This window comes from Chlorocebus sabaeus, chromosome 15, assembly GCF_047675955.1.
Source record: "Chlorocebus sabaeus isolate Y175 chromosome 15, mChlSab1.0.hap1, whole genome shotgun sequence".
In the NCBI taxonomy this organism is placed as follows: Eukaryota; Metazoa; Chordata; class Mammalia; order Primates; family Cercopithecidae; genus Chlorocebus; species Chlorocebus sabaeus.
Genome location: NC_132918.1, coordinates 75,219,337 through 75,246,298, shown reverse-complemented (window position 1 = coordinate 75,246,298; position 26,962 = coordinate 75,219,337). Strand labels below are relative to the sequence as shown.

The window sequence follows — 26,962 nt, the reverse complement described above, 5'->3', positions numbered from 1 at the left end:
TGGAGACTATTATTCTAAGTGAAGTAACTCAGGAAGGGAAAAGCAAACATCGTATATTCTCACTGATGTGTGGGAGCTAAACTATGAGGACAAAAAGGCATAAGAATGATATAATCAACTTTGGGGAAGTGGGGGGAAGACTGGGAGGGGGGTGAGGGATAAAAGACTAAAATATGGTGCAGTGTATACTGCTATGGTGATGGGTGCACCAAAATTTCACAAATCACCACTAAAGAACTTACGCACGTAACCAAATACCACCTGTACTTCAATAACTTAAGGAAAAATAAAATAAAATTAAGAAAATTAAAAAGAAATGTTTGTATTTTACCATACAACTGGCCCCCAAGAAGGAGTTGGGAGAATCCTGAGAAAAGTTTACCCGTTAGTTTTCATGAAGGAAAGAAGAAACTGTAGACCAGAACTGATTAGATAGGCTCCAGAGCTATGAAGTTCAGGAAAAAAAAAGTTTTTAGAAAAGTCCAGGAGAATATAAAACGGTGAATGAGTATAATAGAAAGGGGATATTGGATAGTCCCAGACTAATTAGTTTGTTTGAGCTTATCCTGCACATGCCGCTAGATCTAATGTATCCTGGTACTGTATATCTTCTATCATACCACTCTACTATCTTACCTGATTGGATTTCCCTTTCCAGTGATAATAAATGTTGCAGTCCTCTACATACCATTCATTTAATCCTTCTGCTCTGTTAATTTTTGAAGACTGACATTTTAAAACTAAATTTCATATGGTGCTTGTGTTCCAAATACCCTATTTCTATTGGATACTTCACATAATTTCTGAAGTCTTATGTTATACTTCACACATTATTTTAAATATCAAATATGACAACAAAGTATAGTAAGATCTGATATAACCGGGTTTTTAATAAGGATTTCAGAAACACACTTCATGGTGGATTCCTTTTAATCTCTATTTTCTGAATTATGTTACAGAAAATAGATGTGTTCTAATAAAAAATCCAATAAACTTTTTTACAGGTGTTCTACATACAATGAAATCTGAGTAAACAAATTTGAAATGTGATGAAATAAGCCAAGCTAAATATGTTTTCAGTTTTTCTTGGAGGTGTGAATTACTTATTTTCTTGTCCTCCTTCATTCTTTACACACATTTTCTTTCTTTCTATACTCAGTCTTTAATGTACTTGGTTTTTTTAGAGGGGTGTAGCCTAGTTCTGTTACCTAGGCTGGAGTATGGTGGTGGGATCTTGGCTCACTGCAACCTCTGCCTCCAGGGTTCAGATGATTCTCCCACCTCAGCCTCCAAGTAGCTGGGATTATAAGCATGTACCACCACACCCAACTAATTTTTGTATTTTTAGTGAAGATGGGGGGTTCACCATGTTACCCAGGCTGGTCTCAAACTCCTGACTTCAAGTGATCCACCTGCCTCGGCCTCCCACAGTGCTAGCATTACAGGCATGAGCCACCAAGCCTGGCCAATGCAAAAATGTTTATTGTGATTCTCTAAGTGTTTGTAAGAAGACAAAAACAGTCTGCTACATTTCCCAAAGGTGGTAAATCTTAGAAGATTTTGTTTGTTTAAGTACAACACTAATATCTCATAAGACTGAGAGGAATCCTTTAGGATCCTTTCAAACTTTCAAACTTGGCTTTACATTGTAATCACCTGGGAAGATTTAATAAACTACTGATGCTTGGATCCACCCACAGATATGCTGATTTAATTGGTCTGGACTGTGGCCTGGGCATTGGGGCATTTAATGCTCACATGGTGGTTTTACTAGGCTACAAAATTTCAGATTTCTTACTCTAGGGAATGTTTGGGAAATGATGTTTAAATATGTTCCCGAAGGAAATCTATATGACCAAAAGGTAAGTCAAATTTAAGTTATAAATTTGTGTTGAGTATTTTGCATTTTGATCATTTTTCCACGGGATTTTATCTTGCATTCTGAACCGGAAATTAAAACAGAAAAAAAAAAAATCCCCAAAGTAACTGGAAGCAATTGTGAAGGGTACAGGGGAAACAGAACTGGACGCAATGTGAAGGGCACAGGAGATAAGTAAATATATGCACAATAAAATCTATTTCCAGTTCTATGTAGGATTTATTCTACAGGCACTGAGAGAAAAATAGAAAAAAAAAAGGAGCTGTCCTCATTAGCTGTGAGTCAAAGTGAATCAGTAGTCAAGGTAGGTTAACTTGACTGTGACATTTGGGCCTCAGTTGAGAAATTTATTTCTGGTTTTATATATTTTATAAATATAAACCGTGAGTAATCAGGATTACATGCTTTCAGTTATGAAAAGAGTCTTAATATCAAAGCACAATGTAATCCTCTTAGCTAGTATTGACACCAGTGGAAAATAAAGAGGGCCAATTTAGTTACTGCCCTAATTAGTAGAGGTTGAAAAGATCATGCTAGGGAGGCAGATGCTTGTTGGTATGGTATTATATATACATGAGTCTTTATCCATATTAAAAACAGCTTTAACTCAGTAAAACCTATATAAAGTAACCATGTAGAAACACTAGGATTTCATACCCATACACCCCACCTCAGTGCAGTTATGTTTATAAACCATTGTGGCTCCCTCCTCTTCAGACCAAGAGATGAAGACTGAGCTATCATGCTGGTTTTAGACCTCTAGAATTCTAAAAGTTATAACCAACTATTCCACAGTGGATACACACACTATGCAAAGGTACAGATCATTGGATTTCATTTTTTCTAGGACTTCCTATATATATCATTTTATCCTGGAAATTTTTAGTGTACTTGATAAACTCAAATAGGGATTTATTTATTTCTCTCCAAGGGGACCAATACACTCATTTCCAACCTAAGTGAAATTATGTCAGTCTTTAAAAAAAGTCATGCAAAAGGAAGGAAATCATAAAAGAAAGACGTATATATATATAAAATAATTCTGGAAGGAAGGAGTTTGATAAAGGATAATTAATATTCTACACAAGACTAAAATGTCTACTGTCAGTTTAATTCCCTCCTGGTAAGATTTTGCTGTATTCCTACCCAAATCTCCTCTTGAATTGCAGTTCCCATAATCCCCACATGTTGTGGGAGGGACCTGGTGGGAAGTAATTGAATCATGGGGGCAGTTACCTCCATGCTGTTCTCAGGATAGTGAGTGAGTTCTCATGAGATCTGATGGTTTTATAAGGGTTTTTTTCCTTCTTTCCTTGGCACTTCTCCTCCCTTCCGCCATATGAAGGATGTATTTCCTTCACCTTCTACCATATTGTTGTAAGTTTCCTGAGACCTCTCCAGTCCTGCAGAACTGTGAGTGAATTAAACCTGTTTCCTTTATAAACTACCCAGTCTCGGGTAGTTCTTCATAGCAGCATGAGAACAGACTAGTATAGTAAATTGGTACCGCATAATGGGGTGCTGCTGTAAAGATACCTGAATATGTACAGCAACTCTGGAACTGGGTAACACGTAGAGGGTGGAACAGTTTGGAGGGTTCAGAAGAAGATAGGAAGATGTGGGAAACTTTGGAACTTCCTAGAGACTTGTTGGATGGTTTTGACCAAAATGCTGATGTGATATGGACAATGAAGTCCAGCCTGAGGTGGTCTCAGAGATAAGAAATTTCTTGGGAACTGGAACAAAGGTGACTCTTGCCATGCCTTAGCAAAGAGACTGGAGGCACTTTGCCCCTGCCCTAGAGATCTGTGGAACTATGATCTTAAGAGAGATGATTTAGGGTATCTGGCAGAAGAAATTTCTAGGCCACAAAACATTCAAGAGGTGACACAGCATAAAAGTTTGGAAAATTTGCATCCTGACAATGCAATAGGAAAGAAAAAATTCATTTTCAGGGAGAAATTCAAGCTGGCTGCAGAAAATTGCATAAGTAATGAGGAGCTGTTAATCATCAGGACAATGGGAAAAATGTCTCCAGGGCATGTCAGAGGTCTTCAGAGCAGCCCCTCTCATCATAGGACCAGAAGCCAAGGAGGAAAAATATTTTCCTGAACCAGGTCCAGGGTCCCTTTGCTGTGTGCAGCTTAGGGACTTGATGACCTCTGTGTTAGCTGCTCCAGCCATGGCTAAAAAGGGGCCAAGGTACAGCTTGGGCCATGGCTTCAGAGAGTGCAAGCACCAAGCCTTGGTAGCTTCCACGTGGTGTTGAGCCTGCAGGTGCACAGAAGTCAAGAACTGAGGTTTGAGAATCTCTGCCTAGATTTCAGAGGATGCATGGAAAAATACAGATGTCCAAGCAGAAGTTTGCTGCAGGGACAGAGAACTCTTATGGAGAACCTCTGCTAGGGCAGTGCGGAAGGGAAATATAGGGTGTGAGTTCCCACACAGAGTCCTCCCTGGGCACTGCCTAGTGGAGCTGTGAAAAGAGGGACGCTGTCTTCTAGACCCCAGAATGGTAGCTCCACCAACAGCTTGCACTGTGTACCTGGAAAAGCCACAGGCACTCAATGCCAGTCTCTGTGCAAGCAATTGGAAGGGGAGCTGTTCCCTGCAAAGCCACAGGGTGAAGTTGCCCAAGGCCATGGGAGCCCACTTCTTGCTCTGCATCCCTGGATGTGAGACATGGAGTCAAAGGAGATCATTTTGGAACTTTAAGGTTTGACTGCCCCGCTGGATTTTGGACTTTCACGGGGCCTATAATCCTTTGGTTTGGCCAATTTCTCCCATTTGGAATGAGTATATTTACCCAATTCCTGTACCTCCATTGTATCCAGGAAGTATCTAACTTGCTTTTGATTTTATAGGCTTATAGGTGGAAGGAATTTGCCTTGTCTCAGATAAGACTTTGGTCTTGGACTTGTGGGTTAATGCTGGAATTAGCTAAGACTTTGGAGGACTTATGGAAAGGCATGATTGTGTTTTGAAATATAAGGACATAAGATTTGGGAGGGGCCAGGGTGAAATAATATGGTTTGGGTATGTCCCCACCCAAATCTCATCTTGAATTGTAGTTTCCATAATCCCCACATGTTGTGTGAAGGATCTGGTAGGACATAATTGAATCATGGGGGCAGTTTCTCCTGTGCTGTTCTTGTGATAGTGAGTTCTCATGAGATATGATGGTTTTATAAGGAGCTTTTCCCACTTTGCTTGACACTTCTCCTTGCTGCTGCCATGTGAAGAAGGACGTGTTTGCTTCCCCTTCCACCATGATTGTGAATTTCCTGAGGCCTCCCGAGTTCTGTAGAACTCTAAGTCAATTAAATCTCTTTCTTTACAAATTACTCAGTCTTGAGTAATTCTCTTCATAGCAGCATGAGAATGAACTAATATACCTCCCACTGTTTTAATCATTTTATCCTTTCCCTATTCACACACAGCCAATGATTGTGATTTGCTGATTGGCTTAAGTGGTTCTCAAACTCATCATCAGAATCATGTACCAGAGTTACCTGGAGGGCTTTTTAAAAATAAGATTGTTCCACCTCTACCCTCACCCCCTACCCAACCCTCTTGGGTTCAGTAGATCTGGGTCAAGGCCTGAGAATCTGTATGTCTAACAAGCTCATAGGACATGCTGTGCTGCTAGACTGGGACCACAGTTTGAGAACTATTGGTTTAAAAAATTGAAAATGCTAAGTCAAAAACTTGGAATCTTGTGATGTGGGAAAGATTAAATATCTATTATGACTATGCCAATATCTCATCTAACTCTCATAGTATATCTCTGTCGGTACTGTCATTATCTTCTTTACAGACAATAAGGCAACTTTAGAGAACCCATACATAGAGTCCATTCAAGAGCTGGGATTTAAATGTTCATCTTCTTCAAAACTTGTATTCATTCTTTCACCATATACTGCCTGCTCAGCATTGAGATGAGATGAAGTACTTCTATTGAGCTGTCAAATTCTCATGTCTTCTCATTATGTCTGGCCACTCAGGAATGGACTATGGTGAGAAAGAGGTAATGAAGGGAACCCACTGCAGAAATGAACACAAAAGCTGAACTTTCATGCCTTATTTAACAAGAATGCATCAGCTATATTGCCTACTTTAATACTCATTTTTTAACACACAAATTACGGATTCTAGAATAAGGCCTGTGAAGTTGATGTACTTTCCTTTATCCAAATAACAGCATTTCACTCTTGGTGAGATTTCTAAGAAAAGTTATTTTAGGAACTGGGCCCTATACACATGTAGACACTTTAGCATCACATTAATTTAATTCTTCAAATGAACTTAAAGTCTAAATGGCTTGGTTGATAAGCACAAATGCCGGTAGTGTGAGTTTTAATGCTAATAGGCACCTTATAAAGCTAAGGCTAATATAATTCAATTGAGTTTAGAGGATTAAAAAAACTCTCAAATTTTGCCTAAACCAGCCAAGTTCAAGGGTATCAATCAAACATACTTTCCTGAAGCAATTAAAGTAACAGGGGAGATTTTTCTGCATGAATGCTAAAGGAATTTTAAAAATACTTAGAATGACTGCTTACTTTACATTTATATCCACTTTTATAATGAGAAAAATCATGGGGAAAAACATTTCTTTGAGAGTAAGGAATTCAAGAAACTGAAATCCACAGACAGGAACAATCAAATAGAAAGGCTTTCAAAAGATTAATTGATATTTTATCCCTTTGAATACCTAATCTGCAAGAATTTTCAATGTCATTTAGAAAACATTAAATTCCACGCAGACTGTCTGGGAAAATTAGGACAAAATAAATGAGAAGGGAAGAGGGGAAGAGAGCAAACTTTTCTGCTAGATGAAAGGGTGCCTTGTTTGATCATGGCTGAAAATTCTGTTCAAGGAAAACCAGCTCTATGTACACAGGCTGACTGCATTTTTTCAGTAAGCTCTCAATGTAATACTGTATCACTAACAGACTGAATATGGTGCTATTCCATTTCATTAATAAAAAAGAACTAAAAGACTTCAGTTGTTCTGATTACCATTAACCATGATGGTGAGGCACCTGATGTGTGTCCAGAGAATCTGTAAAAGGCATAACATAGGCTATTGAAGAATCTATTTAAAAAAATAAAAATAAAGCAAAGATGTGATGTCATTGGGACCAGCGTATGTTTGCAATGGTGTACATGTGAGGGATCTTGGCAATAAAAAGGGTAAAAAAGTACTTTCACAAGGTGACACTGGGGAATCAATTATGATGATGTTAGTAAGATAAATGAATATGATGGCTATCTAGGGAAAATAATTAAGAAAATGAAACCTTTCTGATAAGTAACATTGCTGAAGGGGATTCATATTTCTAATAGACACATTGTAGATTTCCACCAATATTTTAAATTATTTCATATAAGAATAATTTTCCAATTATTCTACTGTCTCCAAATCCTTTCACATCCTCCCACCTCCATTTTCTTGTCATGAGTTTTTCCTATCCCCTTCAGAAAGCTCTCTGTACTTAATCGTTCATTCACATTTCCAGACTTCTTGGGAATTCTGAGTCTATTTTCCTCTTGCTATTTTAATCTTTTGAGGAGAATGTTAGGATTATGTAGAATGTGTGTCTAGCAAATCAGCATTTTAACATATAGGTATCATTTATTTAATCAACAAATATTTATAATAAACACCTACCATGGGCCAGATGTTGCTGGATTATGGAGAAATAAGATAAATATGAGTAGTCCTTGCTCTAAGAGTTTGTAGCCTTTACTCTAGAGGGGAGAAATGATAATTAAACTGGAAATGGTGATTCAGTGTGCTAAATGTTACAATAAAGATATTCCCAGACATCTAAGGGGATAGAAAACTCTAAGACGAGACAAAAGGATAAGAGATCCTTCCAAGAAGAAGAAAATATTTGAGACAATTGCTGTGAAACAAGCCAGCATTAGCAGGTTGAAGAGTAAAGGAAACACATTCTAGACAGAAGATTTGTTCATGTTCATCTATTCCCACTTACGCAAATACCCTGCAGGCTAGGCCCATCCCAGACACTGAAAGCAGTTCATTATGGCGGGAGAACAAAAGTAGGAACAGATGAATGTGAAAAAGGAGGCATCAGGATCATGAAGGGCCTTGTCGCACAGGCTAAGGACTGAGGATTATGTCCTGAAAACTGTGAAAGGATTTCAAACATGTCATGTTTGTTTCAGAAAGGTGGATCTGGGGCTGTAGAGAAAATGAATTGAGTGGAAAGAAGGCTTGAATCAGCGAGACCAGTTAGATGGATATTCTGCTAGTCCTGCCAAGGGATAGCAGTTACCTAGAGTAACTTTCTAGAAAAGATACTTTTAAATTTTAGAACTGTGAGAGAAAATTCAGGCATCTGATTAGCCTAGTATTACCTTCCCCCGCTTTTTTTCTCCACATTTATTAAGAGTAAAAGCCAACATTGAAGTATATAATTGAGGATGAGTTCTTACTTAAAGATTTATTTATATCAAAAATTTGAGCTTTAATACCACAAGGGATAAAACGAATGGCAGAGCCCTTGATCTCCAAACCTCCAGGAACTTATAATCTAAAGGTAGGTTGGAGAGAAGATAGTGAGGAATGTGCAAATATCTCACATAAGGTGGAATTCATCAGGTGCTAACAGAGAACTTTGAGAGTTTTCAAAATAAAGTGAGAAAATTGGACAGAAACTCACAGAACAGATAGATCATTAACGATGGGTAAGATTCGATCCACGGAAATGGCAGGTGTGGCAGGGAAGAAATTCCAGGTGGAAAGTGAGCATGAGCAAAGACAAGAAAGTAAGCACTTTCTGCTAAATACATCCTACAGATAACTGTGACTAGTGAAAGAAGAGTCATGAAGTGGATAGAAAGAAAACTAGTTGGGAAAGTAGCTTGAAGATTATACTGTGGCAGGCCTTGAACACAAGGCTGATGAGTTCTTCTTAATTCTCGTAGCATTTGAGTTGTGACTCTTGACAAAGAAAAATAATACACTGGTCATTTCTATTTCCCGAATTTATTTAATTATAGTCCACCTTGCTGCTCAAAACTATTTAAGGCAGCTTCCAAGGTTGTATAAAATATTGCAGTGTGAAATAAGTGAGAAAAATGAGGTGAAGGGAAAGAGAGTAAGATGAAGTCAGCAAACAGGCTAATTAAATAAATGCTATTAAAACGTTATCAGAGTTAGTTAGCAATGATTTATACAAGTCACTGTGTCCATTAGGTAAGAAAATAAGCTAGGTGCATTGAAGAATGATTCCTAATATGGAAGGAAGAGAGATGTTTCTCCTGTGAATCTGAAAGGAGCAGACACTACGCAGTCTAATGAACAACAGCCTTAATATAGCAAAGCAAGTTTCCAAGGGCTATTTATTATAGTGTCCTTCAAACATAAACAAATGGTACTGTGCCAAGGCATACTTCATGAAGAGCTGTTTCTCAGGGGTCCAGTGGAATGTAGTCATGCAGGGAAAACAGCTTTTTTTTTTTTTTAAGCTTGATTCAAGGATCTAACTTAGAATATCCAAGGAAAATGGATATACTGCATAAGATCCAAATATTTCTCCAAAAATATCATTTCTCTTAGTCAAGGTTCTGAAAGGTATGAGTGGCAGTGACTTTGAAATTGTTATGCTTCTTGAAAAGTACTTGGAATGTAGCTTTCTTTGCTGCTGGGTACACACAGGTCCATATGTTTAAACTGTCAGCTGAAATTGGCATTGGATGATAGTCTCGAATGAAAGAAGTGAAGAAGAAGGAGAACCCACTGACTCCTTTCAACACATATACCCCTTCACTTTGAGGTTAGCTGCAGGAAGGGCAATATTCCTGTTAGAAAAATTTTAGGTCTCCTCTTATGCAGAGACCAATGAGCAACTATCATCATATCGTGGTTCTGCAGTACGACATAGTCGTTACACCTGCCTCCCTGTAGAACAATCTCCGTAAGCTAACTACAGCTTTGAGTAGTATTACATTTCTGGTATATACTGGTTACGAGTTTGAGGGCTGCTGTTAGAAAAGATGACTTTAGATTCAGAAATCTGATCTGTATCCTACTTTCTGGCAGTGATCAGATGGTAGGGATAGTTATCTACTAAGGTAACTCCTAATTGTTCTATTAACAAATTCTTGCAGATAAAATTTGTTAAATGTTAATCTTAAAATGTATTCAAGAATGTGTGTGAAGGATGAATAGGAAAGAGAAGTGCTAGGTGTTGACACCAAAACAATACTGAAATAATAAAACTAGAATGTAATAAGAACCCAGCCTGGACCTGGGTAATAGAATGGAATGGGTATAGCAGATTCAAAATACATTGTAGAAATAGAATCTACATGAAAAAGGAAGATTGCATGTGGCATAGAGTGCACCAAAACACCTCTGAGGTTTTAAGCAACATTGGCTGAAAGAAAAATAACTCACCAATTTGTAAAAGATTTCCTATCCTATTCCAAGCTTAGTATAACATTAAATCATATGGTTTTAACCCCAAAGAGAAGAGCTATACTCTAAGCTACTGTCAAAGACTCTTAACAATCTTAAACTTGTAGCTACACTTAAAAAATCTTGGCTTAGAGAAAGAATGCTTATAGAGGTTTGCTTGAACCCTAGGGAAGTCTGCAGAAGAAACTGGATTGAGAAGAAAGATTATGAGACTGGAATTGTGAATAAGAAGTTTGAATTATAAACAGGCCAGGTAAGAGTGGATGGGGGATATCTAGGAAGTAGTTGGAAACATTGGCATGAAAACCAAAATAGATGACCGGATTTAGCAATATAGATTTGGAGGTCATCTACATAACAGTTAAAAGTGAGGAAGCACATGATGTCATTGAGGAAAAAAAAAATGAAGAAAAGCAAAGTGTTGTAAGACCAGCACCATGAGAATCTTGAGGCAGAAAGGATCTACACATTTCATTAAGCATAGGAAAAATCATCATTGAATAAATACATATTGAAGAAGGTGCATCTGGGATAGAGGGCAATCAATGCTATAAGACCATAAAAACAGGTTGAGAAAGATGAAATCAAGAACCTAGAAGGAGGAGTTAACACTGACCAAAAGAGGACTATGGCTTGACAAAAGAGGAAGATAGAAAGAAGGGAAAAATGAAGAAACAAACATTTGAAGAACAGATAAAATGTGGTGCTGATCTTCTCATAAAGAAAGAGTCACTTTTTATCATAAATGGCAAGACTCGTGTTTGGAACTTAAGAAGGTGAAAAAGGTTAAAACAGCTGAAGGAGCATAAATATGAGTGTGGGTGCAGCTCAGCCTATAAAGAACCAATTTGCAGAGGACAAAGAAACTCCCTGTGGAATGATTGTGACAATCAAATGTTACAAATCAATCCACGTAGAGCACTAAGTACAGTGCCTAGAACATAGTATGTATGTGATGAATAAAACACCATTTTGCCTTCTCTCATGTTTGCATTTATATTTCATCAAGGACATTTAATATTCTGCTATATTTTTGTTAGGCAATATTATAATTGCCCTTGAGATAAGGAAAGAATTTATGGAAATCTTTCAAATTACCTTTAATTAGCTGGTAGCTCTTTGCAAGGTCATAGCATTTCTAACTAAGCAATTTTTGAAGATTATCAACAATTATCAGACAAGGCCACTCAGGACTGTGGTGGATAAAAGAGAGACAGGTACATTCTGCAAACCAAAACAATCAAACATCCTTTTTTTGTCTAACATTAATGATGGCTGCATCTTTGCCAGCGACAACTCCAGCCTGTCTTTCTTCCTCCCAACTACTAAATAACACTTAAGACACACAATCATTCAATTGCCCCTCATTTCCAGATATCACTCAATGCAGAATCAATGATCACTTCTTCACGCCCTTCCCTAAGTCATATTACACGAGCTCCAATTCTGTAACAAGCCCTTCCAGACTTCCTTTTCTGAGATGTTCCATGGTTCAGCTGGTATAGATTCTCTCTTGTTTCAGCAAGCTAATTAACTATGTTTGACTATAGTTGATCTTTGGTTTTCTTTGGCTAATAGGCTTCAACCCTCCAGAACAAATATCTTAAAAATCTCAATAATTTTTACCAAATCTTCATTTTTATTTGCTAAAGTAACTGCTCAATTATGAATGAAATTCATATTTCCTGGATCTGGAGTCCTTTGCATTCCCATATAAAACATAATATACTGATATATTCCGCATGATCAAAATAAATAAAACTTAGTGGTAGAAAAGAAGGAAGAATAAATAATATCTTGGGTGGCAAAAGCACTTAGAAGTTATATCAGCTTGATTGGGTAAGTATAAGTATTTTGTAATTACAGCTCAGGGAAACAAATTACCTTCAATGGCAGATTTCATTTTAAGCAGAAAAGTTAAAAAAAAAAAAAGTGTATATAGTAGCAGTCTAATTTGCAGAAGTTAGACATAATATGTAATTAAAAGTGTATTATATATGGTCCCCTTTCAAATATGTCATATCAATTCTGTAAACCACAAGGGCCTTGATATCTCACATAATATGAACTGGGAAGATTTTAGGTTGTTACAATTGCTGCATGCAAGAAACACAATATATCATTTGAAATGTGATTCCAATATGAAAAATGGCATTAAAAATCGGTTATAGAAATGTTGATCTGCTGGTAGGTGGAAAGTGGATTTACATAAAATTTAATGACTTTAGATTATAGAATCACTCAAAAATTCTGCCAGTTCTGTATAGAGATATAATGTCTCTCTTAATCTTGCCCTAAATGCCATAATGTAGAGATGTGATGAGCAGAGATGGAGAAAATGTTAGCGGTTACCACTGCTACCGCTATCATCCATAAAATCACCACACTTATCATCGTCATCTTTATTTTCATTTGCATACAGTCATGTTTTTCTGGTACATAAATGTCTCCTTAAAAGTGTTGCCATTTCAAAGACTGTTGTTAAAGTTTTAATAAATTATAAGTGTAGCAAAGCAACAATTCAAAAAGTTTAGGAAATAGAAATTGAAACCATATATGATAATTTTATGCATTTCTTTCTAGATTTTTTCATGTGTGTTTTAGGCCTCAAAATCATAACAATTGTTCACTTTTGTCATCTTTTCGCTGTGCATTATAAACATTATTTTTCATGTTGTAATCAAATATTTATATTTATCATACTAATTCACCTACTAATATCATAATAGTTGGCCAATAAGAAAGATAACATAATTAACTCTCTATTTCTTTTATTTTTAGATATTGAGTTTGGAAATTATTTCAAAAGACTCCTTTCTTTGGATCAGTTAATCTAACATGGCAAATATAAGATCAGTGATTCTTCGAAAAGTCCTAACACTTTCCTGATTCTTCAAAAAGTCCTAACACTTTCCTGAATGCAAAGAAAGGAAGCAGAAAGGAAGCTTCAATTATTTAATATCGATCATGAGTCACTCCCTTACTAGGTATTTTGGACATATCTTTTCAATTAATCCTTGTATTGTTGTGTATACATAAAGAGGTAATGAATAGATTATCTACTCTCTACTCTTAAGGAGGGAAAAAGTAAGCTTCAGAAAATTTAGGTAACTCTAATTCTTAAATAATTATTAAATAATATGACCCAGAAGTCACATACACCCTGTGAATTCTAAAAATCATTTTGATTTTTTCTACCATACTTTTTCCTGTTCAAAATTGCATGTGTGAGAATGAAAACAAACAGTTTCTGGTGGTAAATTTTTAGATAAGATGATCACATAATCAAAAGCATCTTTCATTTTGTCTTTTCCCTAACATGTTTAGCACACAAACTTCCCTTAGCACAACAGTATTTATTTATTTATTTTTTGCTAAAGGAATTAGAAGCTTTGTACTTCAATGTTGAATTTGTGAAAGATTTACAAAATTAAGCCCTGCATTAAGAAGCACAATTAAAAATACCAGCAAATCAACAAACAGTTAAAAGCAATAGAAAGAACATGCTACCAGGAACATTTGCAATATACTCCATCTAATTCCAACTATCCTGAAAACCAAGGCCAAGGGGAAATAGATTAAGCTTGGTATTTTACATTGTTAGCTAAAAATAAATATATTCATTCATCTGGAGAGAGAAATGTGCTGAGACACTGAACTCAAGGATCTATTAATCATTTGCTTCTTTATATAAAAGACATTGGGTAAAATAACAGACAATTACGTTTGCTGTGGCATCTCAAAAGGCTGGTAACATTGTTTAAATATTCGTGTAATGTATCACTGCTCTAAGAAAGAAGAGGTTAAAACGTTAAATTTTAACTGAGAGAAAACATTTCAATAGGGATGTCCAATTACATGGTTCAGGCATTTTGCATTCTGATAAACTAATTTAACATAGAGTCTAGAGAACTGTTAACATGTTTGTTGGGCAGGATCTCTCCAGAATCAGATGTCTCTGGCATGCCTCTGGCAAGGGCTGAATCATGCATAGTCAATTCATGACTATATTCTCTCACAGGCTCCTCAAGTGCCCACTGTGTGCTGTTGATTTAAAAAGGGAACCATGTGATTTCAGTAACAGATGTGTGGATTCCTGCACATGCAATTAGCTTACTTTAGAGTCCATTGTTGTCTTGAAAGTGCTCTGCTGCATACTATGTAGGCTCTGCCCTTTTGTAGATGACTGAAGCACTAAGTGATGCTGTGAGCTGCTGCTGTGGGATGCTTTAAGTCAGTTGCTGCCACTCACTGAAATAGTCTACTGCAGAAAGCATTTTGAGAAGCTGCCTTTTGATTTGATGTGTGTGCTGCATCACCAAGTGTTGTCTTTCTCTGACCTTGCCACAGAGGGTAGTCCTATCTCCGGCCATCCCAGGCTTGCCCTGTGTAGTGTTTGGCTTTTAGACAAGACCAGGAAAGCTTTCCCTTATGATCGGATTGCAAAGCAGCACACAGTACTCAGGGAAGCAGTTACCCAGGGGGGAATAGAATAGCTAAAATACTGGTAGATCGAGAGTAATTTCAGTGTACGCTAATCAACAACCACAACAGTAACACAGAAACCACCTCAGGTGGTATGACAAAGATGTCAAATATATTTTACTACAAATCTTTTGAGATGATATATTTCTCATCTTTTCTCTAAATTTCTAAAAGTATAGGATTCTAAAGGCTGCCAAGAGGATATTAAACAGAATATATGTTTGATTTTCCTGGTTTTGGTGATCCCCTGTTGCTGCTGTAAGTCCTAGAAGATCAATATATAATGAAAAATTTTAAAAATTAATAAAATATAAAAATAAAAACACTCTTAAAGGGTTTTAGTATGTCACTACCATAATCAATTATTCTGTACACACTTTTATGAAATAAAAAAGCTGAAAAATGCTAATTTTGAGGGCACTTCATACGTATCATAAAGAATATCAGTGATAGTATTTAGTTTGGAATACTTATAAAAATAAATTGACTAGAGAGAGCAGGGGTAGGTAAACTATAGCCCACAGACCAAATCCAGCTTGCTGCCTATTTTTGCATATAAAGCTTTAATGAAATATAGCCCTGCTCACTTATTTGCACATGGCTTGTGTCTGCTTTCACGCTACAGTGGCAGAGTTGAATAGTATGACACAGACTATATGGCTTGCCAAGCATAAAATATTTACTATCTGGACCTTTACAGGAAACTCCTGCTGGATTAGAATATAAGGCATAGAATTTTACACTCACCTATCCCATCCTTTGAAAAACAAACAACCAAAACAAAAAACAACCTGGGCTAAATAACAGTGATGTTTACATATTAGTCCAATCTAGTTTCCTACTTTAATACATAAATAACAATTATGGTCCCACAGGAAAAGTCTTAATGATTCAATTTTTATAATTTAACAAACAAAATAAATGCACCAGCAGGAACACAATAAGTCAGCGTGCACATGCCTATTTGTCAAATACTTGCACAAATATCATGTAAAACGTCCTGCTCTGCAGACCACTCTTATGATATCTGTCATGTACTATGTTATGTGACAGTTCTGTATATCCTTTTACTATGTTAGAATCTTTGTTCTTTGGGGGCAAGAAATTGACCTACCCTTAGTTTTTTGTAGCACTGTAGGTGCTCTGTAAATATTAGTTGAATAAATGAAGAATAAGTGGAGCAAAGTCTTTAAGAACTTATTACAAAGAAAAAAATCAATTCATTTAAAGAAAGGTAATTTTGAAGTCAATATAAATGCACAGTATTTAAGCAAAAAAAAAAAAAAATGAAACTGATTTTCATGTGTGGCTTGTGGGAAACATAACAATGTGTCCTTTACAATAAATACAATTTAATGGCTAATTCTTGCTAATTGGAAGTACTAATGGACTTAATTTTTAATTAAAAGATGGAAATTCTTTGTAATTAGCTCATGGAATCTATGAAAACCAATGTTGCTTAGAGTTTGAAAGATGGTCTTGTTCTTGCTCTTTGAAGCAGCTAAAATACTGTGCCTTTCCCTCCTCTGGATAATAGAGGATAGTTTAACACAATAATTCTCACCGAAGATGTAGCATAAAAAATAGGCTTCAATTAAATCTTTGCTTGGACATCACAAATTCCAAATGAATGAGGCTTTCCAATGCAAACTTAGATTGCTGAAACAAAAACAATGTGAGAAACTGCATGCTATTTATAACAGTGAATTTTGTCTTAATTGCATCAAGTACTCCAACAAAGCACTTTATTCGTAGAGCACAACTCTATGGTTAGAAATCAGAGATTTAAAAATTTCTTATTTGACCAGTATATTGTGATTTATGCAAACTTTTTCTGTGAAATCTCATCATGAAGTTGTACTGATAACACTTACTACTTCAGCCTATTTCAGCTGGTGCATAAAAGGTTAGAGCAAAGAATGAAAATGCTCCACAAGTTCTACAGGTTCTTTTCAGTGTATTTTTCAGGCCCTGTTTTTCTCTTCTTTTTTATTCTCTTGTTTTTCAAACCTAGGTTCAAATTCTGAACTCAAAGCTCTTTAGAAAAAGAGGATAGATTTTGATTCTCCTTTAGTTCTCTGGTGATAGTAGTCTTTTGCTTGATTTCATGCTGATGTCATTCAAGGAAATTAAGCTCAAAACAACTGAAATAAAAATTTGACTACAAATAATCTTCAGTTTTCATAAGTGTTTCATAAAACCCAACCATGTATAGAAAATGGTATTTTACTATGCCTTTACATATTTTTTCACTAACATTTGCTTAAGAGAGAAGGAGTTTTAAAGGAGTTATAGTTGTTACGGAAAAGAAATACTAAAAAGAGAATAGATTCCTGATTTGGTGTGAAAATGTAGAGGGCAGTTTCAGCCTTCTGTCTTCTCTCCTTGAAATGAGCTAGGTAACGCCTCGCAGAGATGTAGGCAAGAAGAGGTGACTCCAGGGAAATAAATCAGAGATGCTTCTGTTTCCCAAGCTTCCTTCTTTCTTTTGAACATCACCACTTTTGCTTTAACTCTTTCTTCCCAGATTATTATTACTTTTAAGGCATATTCATTGTTGAAGCTTAAATATTTACCTCAGACTCTTCCTAAGTAAAATATTCTTGAGCCTTGTATAATGTATTAATGGCAAAGAACAAACAAAACAAAATTAAAATATGCAAAAATACCCTCACTTCATTAGTCACTTTTTATGTTCACATTAATTAATTCCCTTAACTTCTGTCACTTTCACCTCAAATTCACTGTGGCCACCTGCTCCCATGATTCAAACTTTGTCAAGAAATAGTTCATTATCCAAAATCTTAAATCCAACTATTTTACTAACTACATTGTACAACTCATTAAAACTGCTTATCTCTATCTTTTGTTTTCTATCTCTCATCCACCACTGCCTTCTTTTTTCTTCCTTCTTTATTCTTCCTTAAATCCACAGTTTGCCACTCAACTACTTTCTTGCCAGTGTCATAATTGCACACTTTCCTTTTCCTCACTTCACCTAGTAAATACTAACCCTGCATTAATTCACCTGTCTGCCTTCTTGGCTACTGATTACGACCGCAGAAAGTCAAATATCTTCACAGATTAATCACACAAATACCCAGTCCATAGCTTCAAATGAACCCCCACTACTACCCCTCAAAATTCTATGGATTGTTAGTTGGCCTTCTCATGCCATAGTTTTCCAAATCTCTGTTCTTAAATCCTTACTATGTGCCATCTCTCACTCTCAGAAGATGACATCACTTAATACTACACAGAAAAACAAACAGTATTTGTCTTCCTGAGGATTTCAAATATTCTTTCTAGATTCTTGATTCTCTGTACTTTATGCATTCAACATCACAAATAATAACACAAAAAGTGTTATTAATGTTATAATGGTCTAATATTATACCATAGTAAGTGGTATAATTATATATATATATATATATTTTTTTTTGAGACGGAGTCTCGCTCTGTCGCCCAGGCTGGAGTGCAGTGGCGCGATCTCGGCTCACTGCAAGCTCCGCCTCTTGGGTTCACGCCATTCTCCTGCCTCAGCCTCCCGAGGAGCTGGGACTACAGGCGCCCGCCACCTCGCCCGGCTAGTTTTTTGTATTTTTAATAGAGACGGGGTTTCACCATGTTAGCCGGGATGGTCTCTATCTCCTGACCTCGTGATCCGCCCGCCTTGGCCTCCCAAAGTTCTGGGATTACAGGCATGAGCCACCGCGCCTGGCCAAAAATATATATTATATTTTAATCAGGGGTCTATTTTCTGTTCATCTTTGTGTCCCCAGTACTTTTGTGTAGTGTCTAGCACTCAGAAGTTGTTCAATAAATGTTGAAATATTGATTGAATGAAATTAAGTTATGTATCTGTAAATTATCAAGCAGATATCTCAGCTTCAATAAATTAAAGCAATTTAGTTGGATTCTACACTGGCAAATGATTATTTGTTTTGTCCAATATTGACATATTGGAAGATTTGAGAAGGAGATATTACAATGCTATTTCCTGTTTCACTTTCCTGATATGGCCAAGGGGTGAGAAAAGCATATTCAATTTCTGAAAAGTCATTGAAGTTGTCCTACCAGCCAATTAACAAGCATTTTGGAAAGGTAAGTCTATTTCTATTTAGATGTAGACCAAAGAAGTCTGTGAAACTTATTTCAAACTACCAATTAAATCTTACAAGGGGAAAATAACTGTGAAATATCCCAAATTTCATATTAACTCTATATTGGGTCCCTTCCTTTTTACTCCACTGCTGGGAACCTAGGATGATTTTTTATTATAAATACAATATATCATATCTAATCTTTTTAACTGTTCCGTGTGATTTTTATGTCTTCCTGCTCCAGACCACACAAAATGTTCAGATTAAGTTTCTTAAAGCATTGCTATTATCAAGTCGCTCATCTGCTCTAGAACTTTCAGTGGCCTTGTGTATGTAATCAGGTGAGAACTCCTGAGCCTAGATTTTCAGCCAGATCTTCTGCCTCAATCGACTTATGTAGAGCCTGATCTATGACTGACATCTGATAAGTACTTTTAATGATTTGCTTGCTTTCTCCATTATGTTCTTGAAAGTAAAATCAGGAAACCTAGTTGAAGGTAAGTTTCAGTTTGTGTCTTTTATTTTTATGAATATTGGTAAATTATCAAGAGTAGATGTATCTTGTTAAACAAAAGTACCATGTATGAAATATACTCTCTTCCCAGGGGCCTTAAATCCTAAATGAAATTGGCATGTTAAGATATGACAGGAAATACACTTAGGGAAAAACTAAGTGATATTTTTATTAGTGGCAGTCTACTGTAGAGACCTTGAAGAGGACCAAAATGACTTCACAGCCAAAAGTTAACTTATTTTTCCTCAATGGGACATTATTAATTGAAGTTTAAAGATGAGTATTCAGCCAGGAACATAACTAAATAAGGCTATAAAAATTAAAAAAGAATTATCCTTCAGATGCTGGGTGAAGCAAACAGGTGGCTAAAAGCAAGATTTCCCCTGCTTGAAAACCACCATCAGGTTGCCAGATTCAACTGCTCCATGGGGTCTTTCAGTCTATTTCTGACCTTTGATTCTTCTTCTGTCTTCCCAATGCATTTTTGTCTTTGTATTTTATGACCTTGCTGTCTGACATGTCAAAGAATCAAAGAATTCATGCTCTTCAGATTGCCAGTATTTAACTAAAAAATTAACTGAAATAAAAAATTGTGCCCATTTTTCTCCTCGCAAGAAGTCAAAATTCAAAATTAAAATGAAAGCACAAGAAGATCTGTGCAGTTCAAAATAAAAATCCACCTCTTTACATAGACATATCCTATGACATACTGAACTACTAAATTTCATGAAACAACTTAAATATTGCTAATTAAAACCCTCAAGACACTAACATATTTTCCAATCAACCTCTGCCACTTCGTTGTATAAATGGAATAATGGCAGCTTTTCTTTCAATATCCAAAAGAATCATTTTGGGAACAAATCTGAAGTTTTGATTCATTCAACAAACAATTATATTGAGCCCATACTATGTGTCAGACCCTGTGCAGGGTGCTGAGCAAGCAAATGGGATGATTTTCCAATTTAGAAGAATTCTGGTCTCTAAAGCAGTGCTTCTCAAACTATTTTTTTTTTTTTTATGAACCTGTGCCCTCTTTTGCTGTACATGAAATTATTTTCCCACTTTTCAGGAATTTGATGACCGTGTCTAACACTGAGAATCACTGATACACAGAACACAGACTCTATCTTCTGTGTATCCTTGACAGATAAAATGGCTTTGAGTTTTTACTTTCTATTTAAAACGCAACACATTTGTTTTCGAGACTTAACAGAATTACAATATTAAGTTTATGTTTCTGAACTACATATTCCCCTTTCCAAACTGGAATTCAAATTTCCTGCACCCACCTCTGTTGAGAATCACTGCTTTAAAGAATTTGGGAAAAAACCAGGCAACCTCCATCTCTCCCCTCCAATCCAGTCTTAAAAGAATTAGAATTTTCCTACCTGACACAACAGCTGGTGGAGTATCATAATCCTGTCTTGGGATTGAATCTTTGAATGAAAAGAGCATGAGAAAGAATGCAATGAAGTACAAAAGAAAATAAAATAGAATCAGCCCTAACGCGTGGAAGAGTCTGCTGTGTGTCATATGGTTGCCTGACCCCCCTGCCTTAGAGCGGTAAAGGCATTATGATTCCTCATTTGCATTTGATACCATGGTCCCTATTACCATGATACTGTACATGTGATTAGGTCCCGTTAGACTTGCTGGGACAGTACAGTTTGTGCTGAAACATTGGCATCTTCCACAGCCTGTTTGGTACCTCCCTTAGGGAATCAATATAAACATTTTACCCTCTCTGGCTGACAAAAGAGTTCTACAAGGCAGCCTATCTAGAGGGGGCCCAGAGCATGATATCAAACAAAGTCCTGGAGAACAAAAGAAAAAACTAAAATTTAAAAGAGAAAAATAAAAAATCTGTACATTCTCATATTCTATGGAGGCTAACACATTTTGAAGGCAAATTTCATTATGTATCACTCAGCTCCAGCTCTGATCCCAGTGGTTGTCAGTGAGGCAGAGCGGAGGGTGCTTTTGCCTCAGGGCCAAAAAGCTTTATGTGTTGTAACTGTGGGAGCAGAGACACACAGAACAGAATCTATTGAACATGATGGTTATCTTTATCCCAAGTCTCCTAGCACTGAAGGTGTCAAATTCTAGATAAAGCTTAATTAAACTACATGGCAACCATTTCAAAATTAGGGGTTACATGGGACAAAATATATCTGCTTTTTTTAAAGATGAAAAAAGAGCTTTTGACTCACTGGAATTTCTTTAGCCAGGGATCTTAAAAAGGAGATTGGCATATGGCATAGGCCTAGGGTCCCCTTCTAAAAATGGAAAATTCTAATTTTGCCCCCACTCCCCTTGGAGGGGTAAACTCTAAAAGAAACTTGATATTGTTTAGATTCAAATCAACTGCCAACACATGCTTAAAGAGATGCTCTTGTGTGACTCTTATTCCATTTATATGACCTTTATTAAAAGCAAAAATCCCAAATTTACTTTTTCAACCCATGTGAAAACTTTTGGATTATCACGTATTTCTCACTTTCATCTCATTGCCACAAAAGGCCAATCACTCTCTCCTGAGTAAATGGCATGTGAGAAGACAGATTAGAACTTGAACATTGCAAGGCACTTTGAGCAACAAAACCAAACATGATCAAAAGATTCAAATGCAAATAAACCAGACATATGAGTTATTTTGTTTCTTGCAACAGGTACCTGAACTACTGAGCTTATTATAATCCCCAAATCTAGAATAATTAGAATCATTTTTAAAGTTTTTCCAAATTTTTAAATAATAGTAGTAATTCCTAGTACCTTTTGAAAAATTGCAATCACACATTACCACTCCAAACCAAAAAAAAAAAAAAAAAGTTAATTATTGGACCATGCTACTAGTCATTTTCCAAGAATATATTTATAACATTTAAAAATAAATAATAAAAGCCAATAATGTTTATTGCTGAATAGCTGGATAATGTAGAAAAGCAAAATGATTAAAATAGACGTTACTCCTAATCCTATCACTTGGAAACAGCCACACTTGTTTTATATTTCTCTGTGGCCTGATAATACTTCTTTATAGTTGATATTGAACTCTGCACATGCAAATTTACCTCTCTCTTTCTCTCTCTCTCTTTCTTTTGACAGGGTTTCACTGTCATTCAGGCTGAAATGCAGTGGCACAATCATAGCTTACTGTAACCTCAAACTCCTGGGCTTTATCTTCCTGCTTCTGCCTCCTCAGTAGTTGCATTATAGGGCACACAATAATGTAATGCCTAGCTAATTTTCAATTTTTTTTTTATTGTGATGGGGTCTTGCTACGTTATCTAGGATGGTCTCCAACTCCTGACCTCAAGCAATCCTCCTGCCTCAGCTTCCCAAAGTGCTGTGATAAAAGGCATGAACCACCACAGCCTGCCTTACTTCCAATTTTTTTAAATTTAACATTATAAATCAACTTTTTCCTAATTATTTAACACTCTTATGATTTCATGCTGCATTACGTTCTGGTTTATGGATGGATTATGATATATTTAATTATTCTTCTTTGTTAGACATTATAAAGAACACTGTGTCAAATATTTTTGAGGTATAATTACTTTTCTGATATTTTAGAATATTTCCATAGACGAGCTTCTCAAAACTATAACTTCTTGGTTAGTCAGTATAAATGTTTTGAAGTATCTCAGTTGACTACCTTGCTATCCAACTGGTACTTATACAAATTGAGATTCCTATCATCAAGTAATCAGTGCTAGAGAACGCTTATTTTCCTACACCTTCATTAGCAATTTGTACTGCATTTTGATAGCTTTACTTGATGGGATATATGTACATGTATATTTGATTAATTACTGTTTCTGTTTCTTTGATTATAATTTTCCTTGGCATTCTATTTACTCTTTTATCAACTATCTGTTCATGCTCTTTGGCATTTTATCTATTGAGGCTTTTTTACTATGGTGGTAATTTATTTGAATTCAGAATTCATTTTTTTAAACAACAAAAGTGTAATATTTACAAATACACACTCATACCACTAGACTTACATTTAATGCCAGTTCATTTATTGTTTCTAAGACTCCCTTCAAAAGTCTTTTATTTTACAGTAAAACTAAACCAATTTTTTAAAACTATTACCTTTTTAGACATATTTTCTGTTTTGTATTTGAGTGTTTTAAATTAATTAATATTTTTTCTGAAAAACTATTTTAGGAGATGTACTCATTACCATTTATGATACAGTTTCCTGAATCAGAGTCCATTTAACATCCTGTTAGCTTTTAAAAAATTTGTATTCACAAAATATTAAGATATAAATCTTAATATTTATATTCATACCTAATAACAGAGAAAAGAACAATATCTAAATAAACTGAATAATTGAGGATTTTCACCTGATACCAACAAAATTTCAGAGCAGTAAAGGAGTGGTGTGACTGAAAAATGCTAGAGAACTGTGGGGACAGATGGAGTACAATTACAAGGTTATTTTTGTGAGTGACTATGGTTACACTGTGGAAATCAATGATATCACAAATCATCAGTGGCTTGGAGAACACAAACCAAACTGCAGATACAAAACCTGCAGAACAAAAACTTTTTATTTCTTCCAACAGATTCTGGTGACATTGTAAGCCGCTGGTGACCAGCAACTGAACAAATGAAAAGGAGATAAGACACTTGTAAAACAAGATTGTCATGCAATTTGGAGGTTCTCATAACACAGTAAAATCTCCAGTGGTTTCTGCTAAAGCTTATAATAAAGTGATAAGACGTTATGGATAATGGGGCTTTGGTTCCATCGAGGGAATACTGTGACAAAAATATAAACAAAAGTAGAAAAGCTACGAAAATCCTTCAGGGTCAGCAGAGCCCTGAAATAAAACAGTTACACTGCTTGCATAAAATGCATTATTTTTTGAGGCCTGCAGATTCTGTCTAGCTTAAAATAGAGAATTGAACAATAAACATTTGAGGTGGCAAATTGTAGAGAAAGGTTAATTAAACTACATGGCATTCATTTCAAAATTTGAGGTCATGGGAGACAATTATATCGTTTTTTATGAAAAGGAAAAAGAGGTTTTGGCCCAATACAATTCCTTTAGCCAGGGACTTTAAAAGGAAGAGTGGGACTAAGCCTGTGTTCAAGATCCCCCTTCTAAAAATGGAAAATTCTAATACAGCTACAACTTCCGTCATCCCTGATCGTTTCCTACTCTAGATTATTCACTGAGTCACTCTCTGCTCTGCCCTTGGAACCTATCTGTTTCTAGAGTTTAGAATCCTATCTTAATCTTGACTTGTCACTGTTCACACCTTGTTTTGCAGAATTTCTGTGAGCTCAGACGTCTGAAATCCTCTGAAATGTTTCAGTTAGGAGAGAGACACAGTCAGATAGTTTTAGATTGACTACCTGTGACAACAGGGCAGAGAATGGATTGGAGCAAACTGAAATTTAAAGCTTGAAGAACGGTTAGGAAACTATTACAATTAATCAAATGAGTCCCAGGGCAGACTCCAGAAATGTGGAAGAAAGAATGTATTTGACCAATGTCTATGAGAGAAAACCAGTGGGACTTGAAAAGTAATTGTGTATGGTGGTGAGGGAGAAGGAAAAGGTCTTTCTCGGGTCTTAAATGTATGGTTTGGCTACAGGGAAAATGGTCATGTCATTGGTTTGCAGGGAAATGGAGCAGAAACATACAAGAAGAAGAGGTTTCAGTTGGAAGGAAGCTCTGGAAAGCTCATGAGATTAGTTTGGGTCATGCTGACTTTGAGATGTCTGAGGGAGATTTCCATGGAGATACTTAGCAAGTATTTGGATAAATGAGTCTAAAATTCTTAGATGAGGTTAGCACTGGGGACTGAGGTTTAGGAGTCAACATGGAAGCCAGGGTTTACAACCATGAGAGTGAATGAGATTGCTTATGAAAATCATGTGGCATAAGTATGTTAAAAATGAAGCTGTGGTTTACCAATCTGTGCAGGAAGAGAAGAAGGAGTGGCCAGAGAGGTTGGAGGAGAACCAGAAAATCTTTGAGCAGGAGTCACAATCTGGGAGTTCTTGGGACACACTGGGCCCACTATTTAAATATAGAGAAATTTCAAATCAAAATTCAAGAATTCAACTTACTTTAAAAGTTGGAAAGTGAGACCACCCTGGGTCTGTATGTCCATGTGGCAATAGCCATCACAATAGCTGTACTACTAATGGAGTAGTGGCTGTCCTCTTCAGACAAGGCATCCTTATTTCAGGCTGCCAAAGGCACCACCTCTCACTTCTATTTGCCCAAAACTCAGGCAGAGATAGTACTATTATTATATGGAAAATACATCTTATCTAAAATATAATCTCCAATGTCATATATGTTTATATGGTATGAGTATGTTTATGATATAGGCAAATATTTAAAAATTGATTGTGTATTTCCAAGGGTTTTTGCTTGAACTTGATCCACTTCATTCATTAATATGACTTGGCTGGACTCTACAGGCATTTGAGTTGCTACCTTAAAAGAATATGTTAGCAGTCAAAGAAATAGAGACGTTAAAGAAATTATTTATAACAAGTGAAATAGTGCAGGTAAGTGAGTTATACCATGGATTTTACAGTGTGCTGCATCACTTCTGGCTACCTAAACTAGACTCCCACCAGTTAGAAGCCACTGGAGGTGAAGGGTACGAGCAGCTCATTTGAGAAGCACATACTGGGTATCACACTGTATAAGGAATGCTGCATATTGTCATTTCATTAACACTCACAACATCTCTGGGATGCAAGCATTATTTTTCCCATTTTGTAAAATGAGAATGCAAAAGTTCTGAGAGGTTAAGCAACCCGCCTAAACATGCAGAGCTAATAAGGGAGCAAAGCCAGGTTTTGAACTCAAGTTTAAAAACAAAGCTGACTGATCTTTCCATTATGCCAGGATTCCTCCCCATCAATGAAAATGTTGGAAAGATGCAATAAGGTAGAAAAATCTGATTTTACAAAATCATTCTCAACTGGATAATAGTCACTCCAAATGCCAATCAAAATTCAGATAAAAAGAATCTATGAAGTCATATCAAAGAATTAGAGTGACAGTCTAAGAAAACAAAGTAACAGTATTCTGGACACCAACGACACTTAATTTTGTTAAATGAATCAACAAAGTAATTCTGTTTTCTCTCTACCTCTTCAGAACCTTACTAAATTTTACACTTTTCCATAACATCAAGTAACACAAATATTATAATGTATCTAAACATTATTTAGTGTGAATGTAAAGGATGAAAAGAAAAAAAGCTAGTGGAAATTTGATGTTAATAATAAACCACATACTTTAAACTTTTACTCTCTAAGAAAGAGAGTGTTATATATTATTATTGAATTATTTGGCTATTACCAGCTGCCTAAAAGACGTGGTCCCTTACAAATGTGTTATTGTTGAAATGCTCAAATACAAAATCATAATATATGTTATTGATTCAATAACTATTATAATTCTGGGTCTGCTCTGTGTCTTTTAGCTTATTTTTTAATTCCCTAAAGGATTCAGTCATACACTTAGTTAACTAGC

General features: G+C 36.0%; 1 protein-coding gene across 12 annotated transcripts in view; it reads right to left on the bottom strand.

Moving 5' to 3' along the window:
- The window catches only part of RBMS3 (RNA binding motif single stranded interacting protein 3), a 743,496-nt gene that overhangs the window by 56,987 nt on the left and 659,547 nt on the right, over positions 1-26,962 (bottom strand). For 4 of the 12 annotated variants that reach the window (XM_008009337.3, XM_008009343.3, XM_008009338.3 and 1 more), the window contains one exon: positions 20,825-20,872. The exons of the other annotated variants lie outside the window; for them this stretch is intronic. In XM_008009337.3, coding sequence (XP_008007528.2) covers positions 20,825-20,872 — 48 coding nt within the window. The remainder of the gene's footprint in view (positions 1-20,824; positions 20,873-26,962) is intronic. 12 annotated transcript variants of the gene reach the window in all.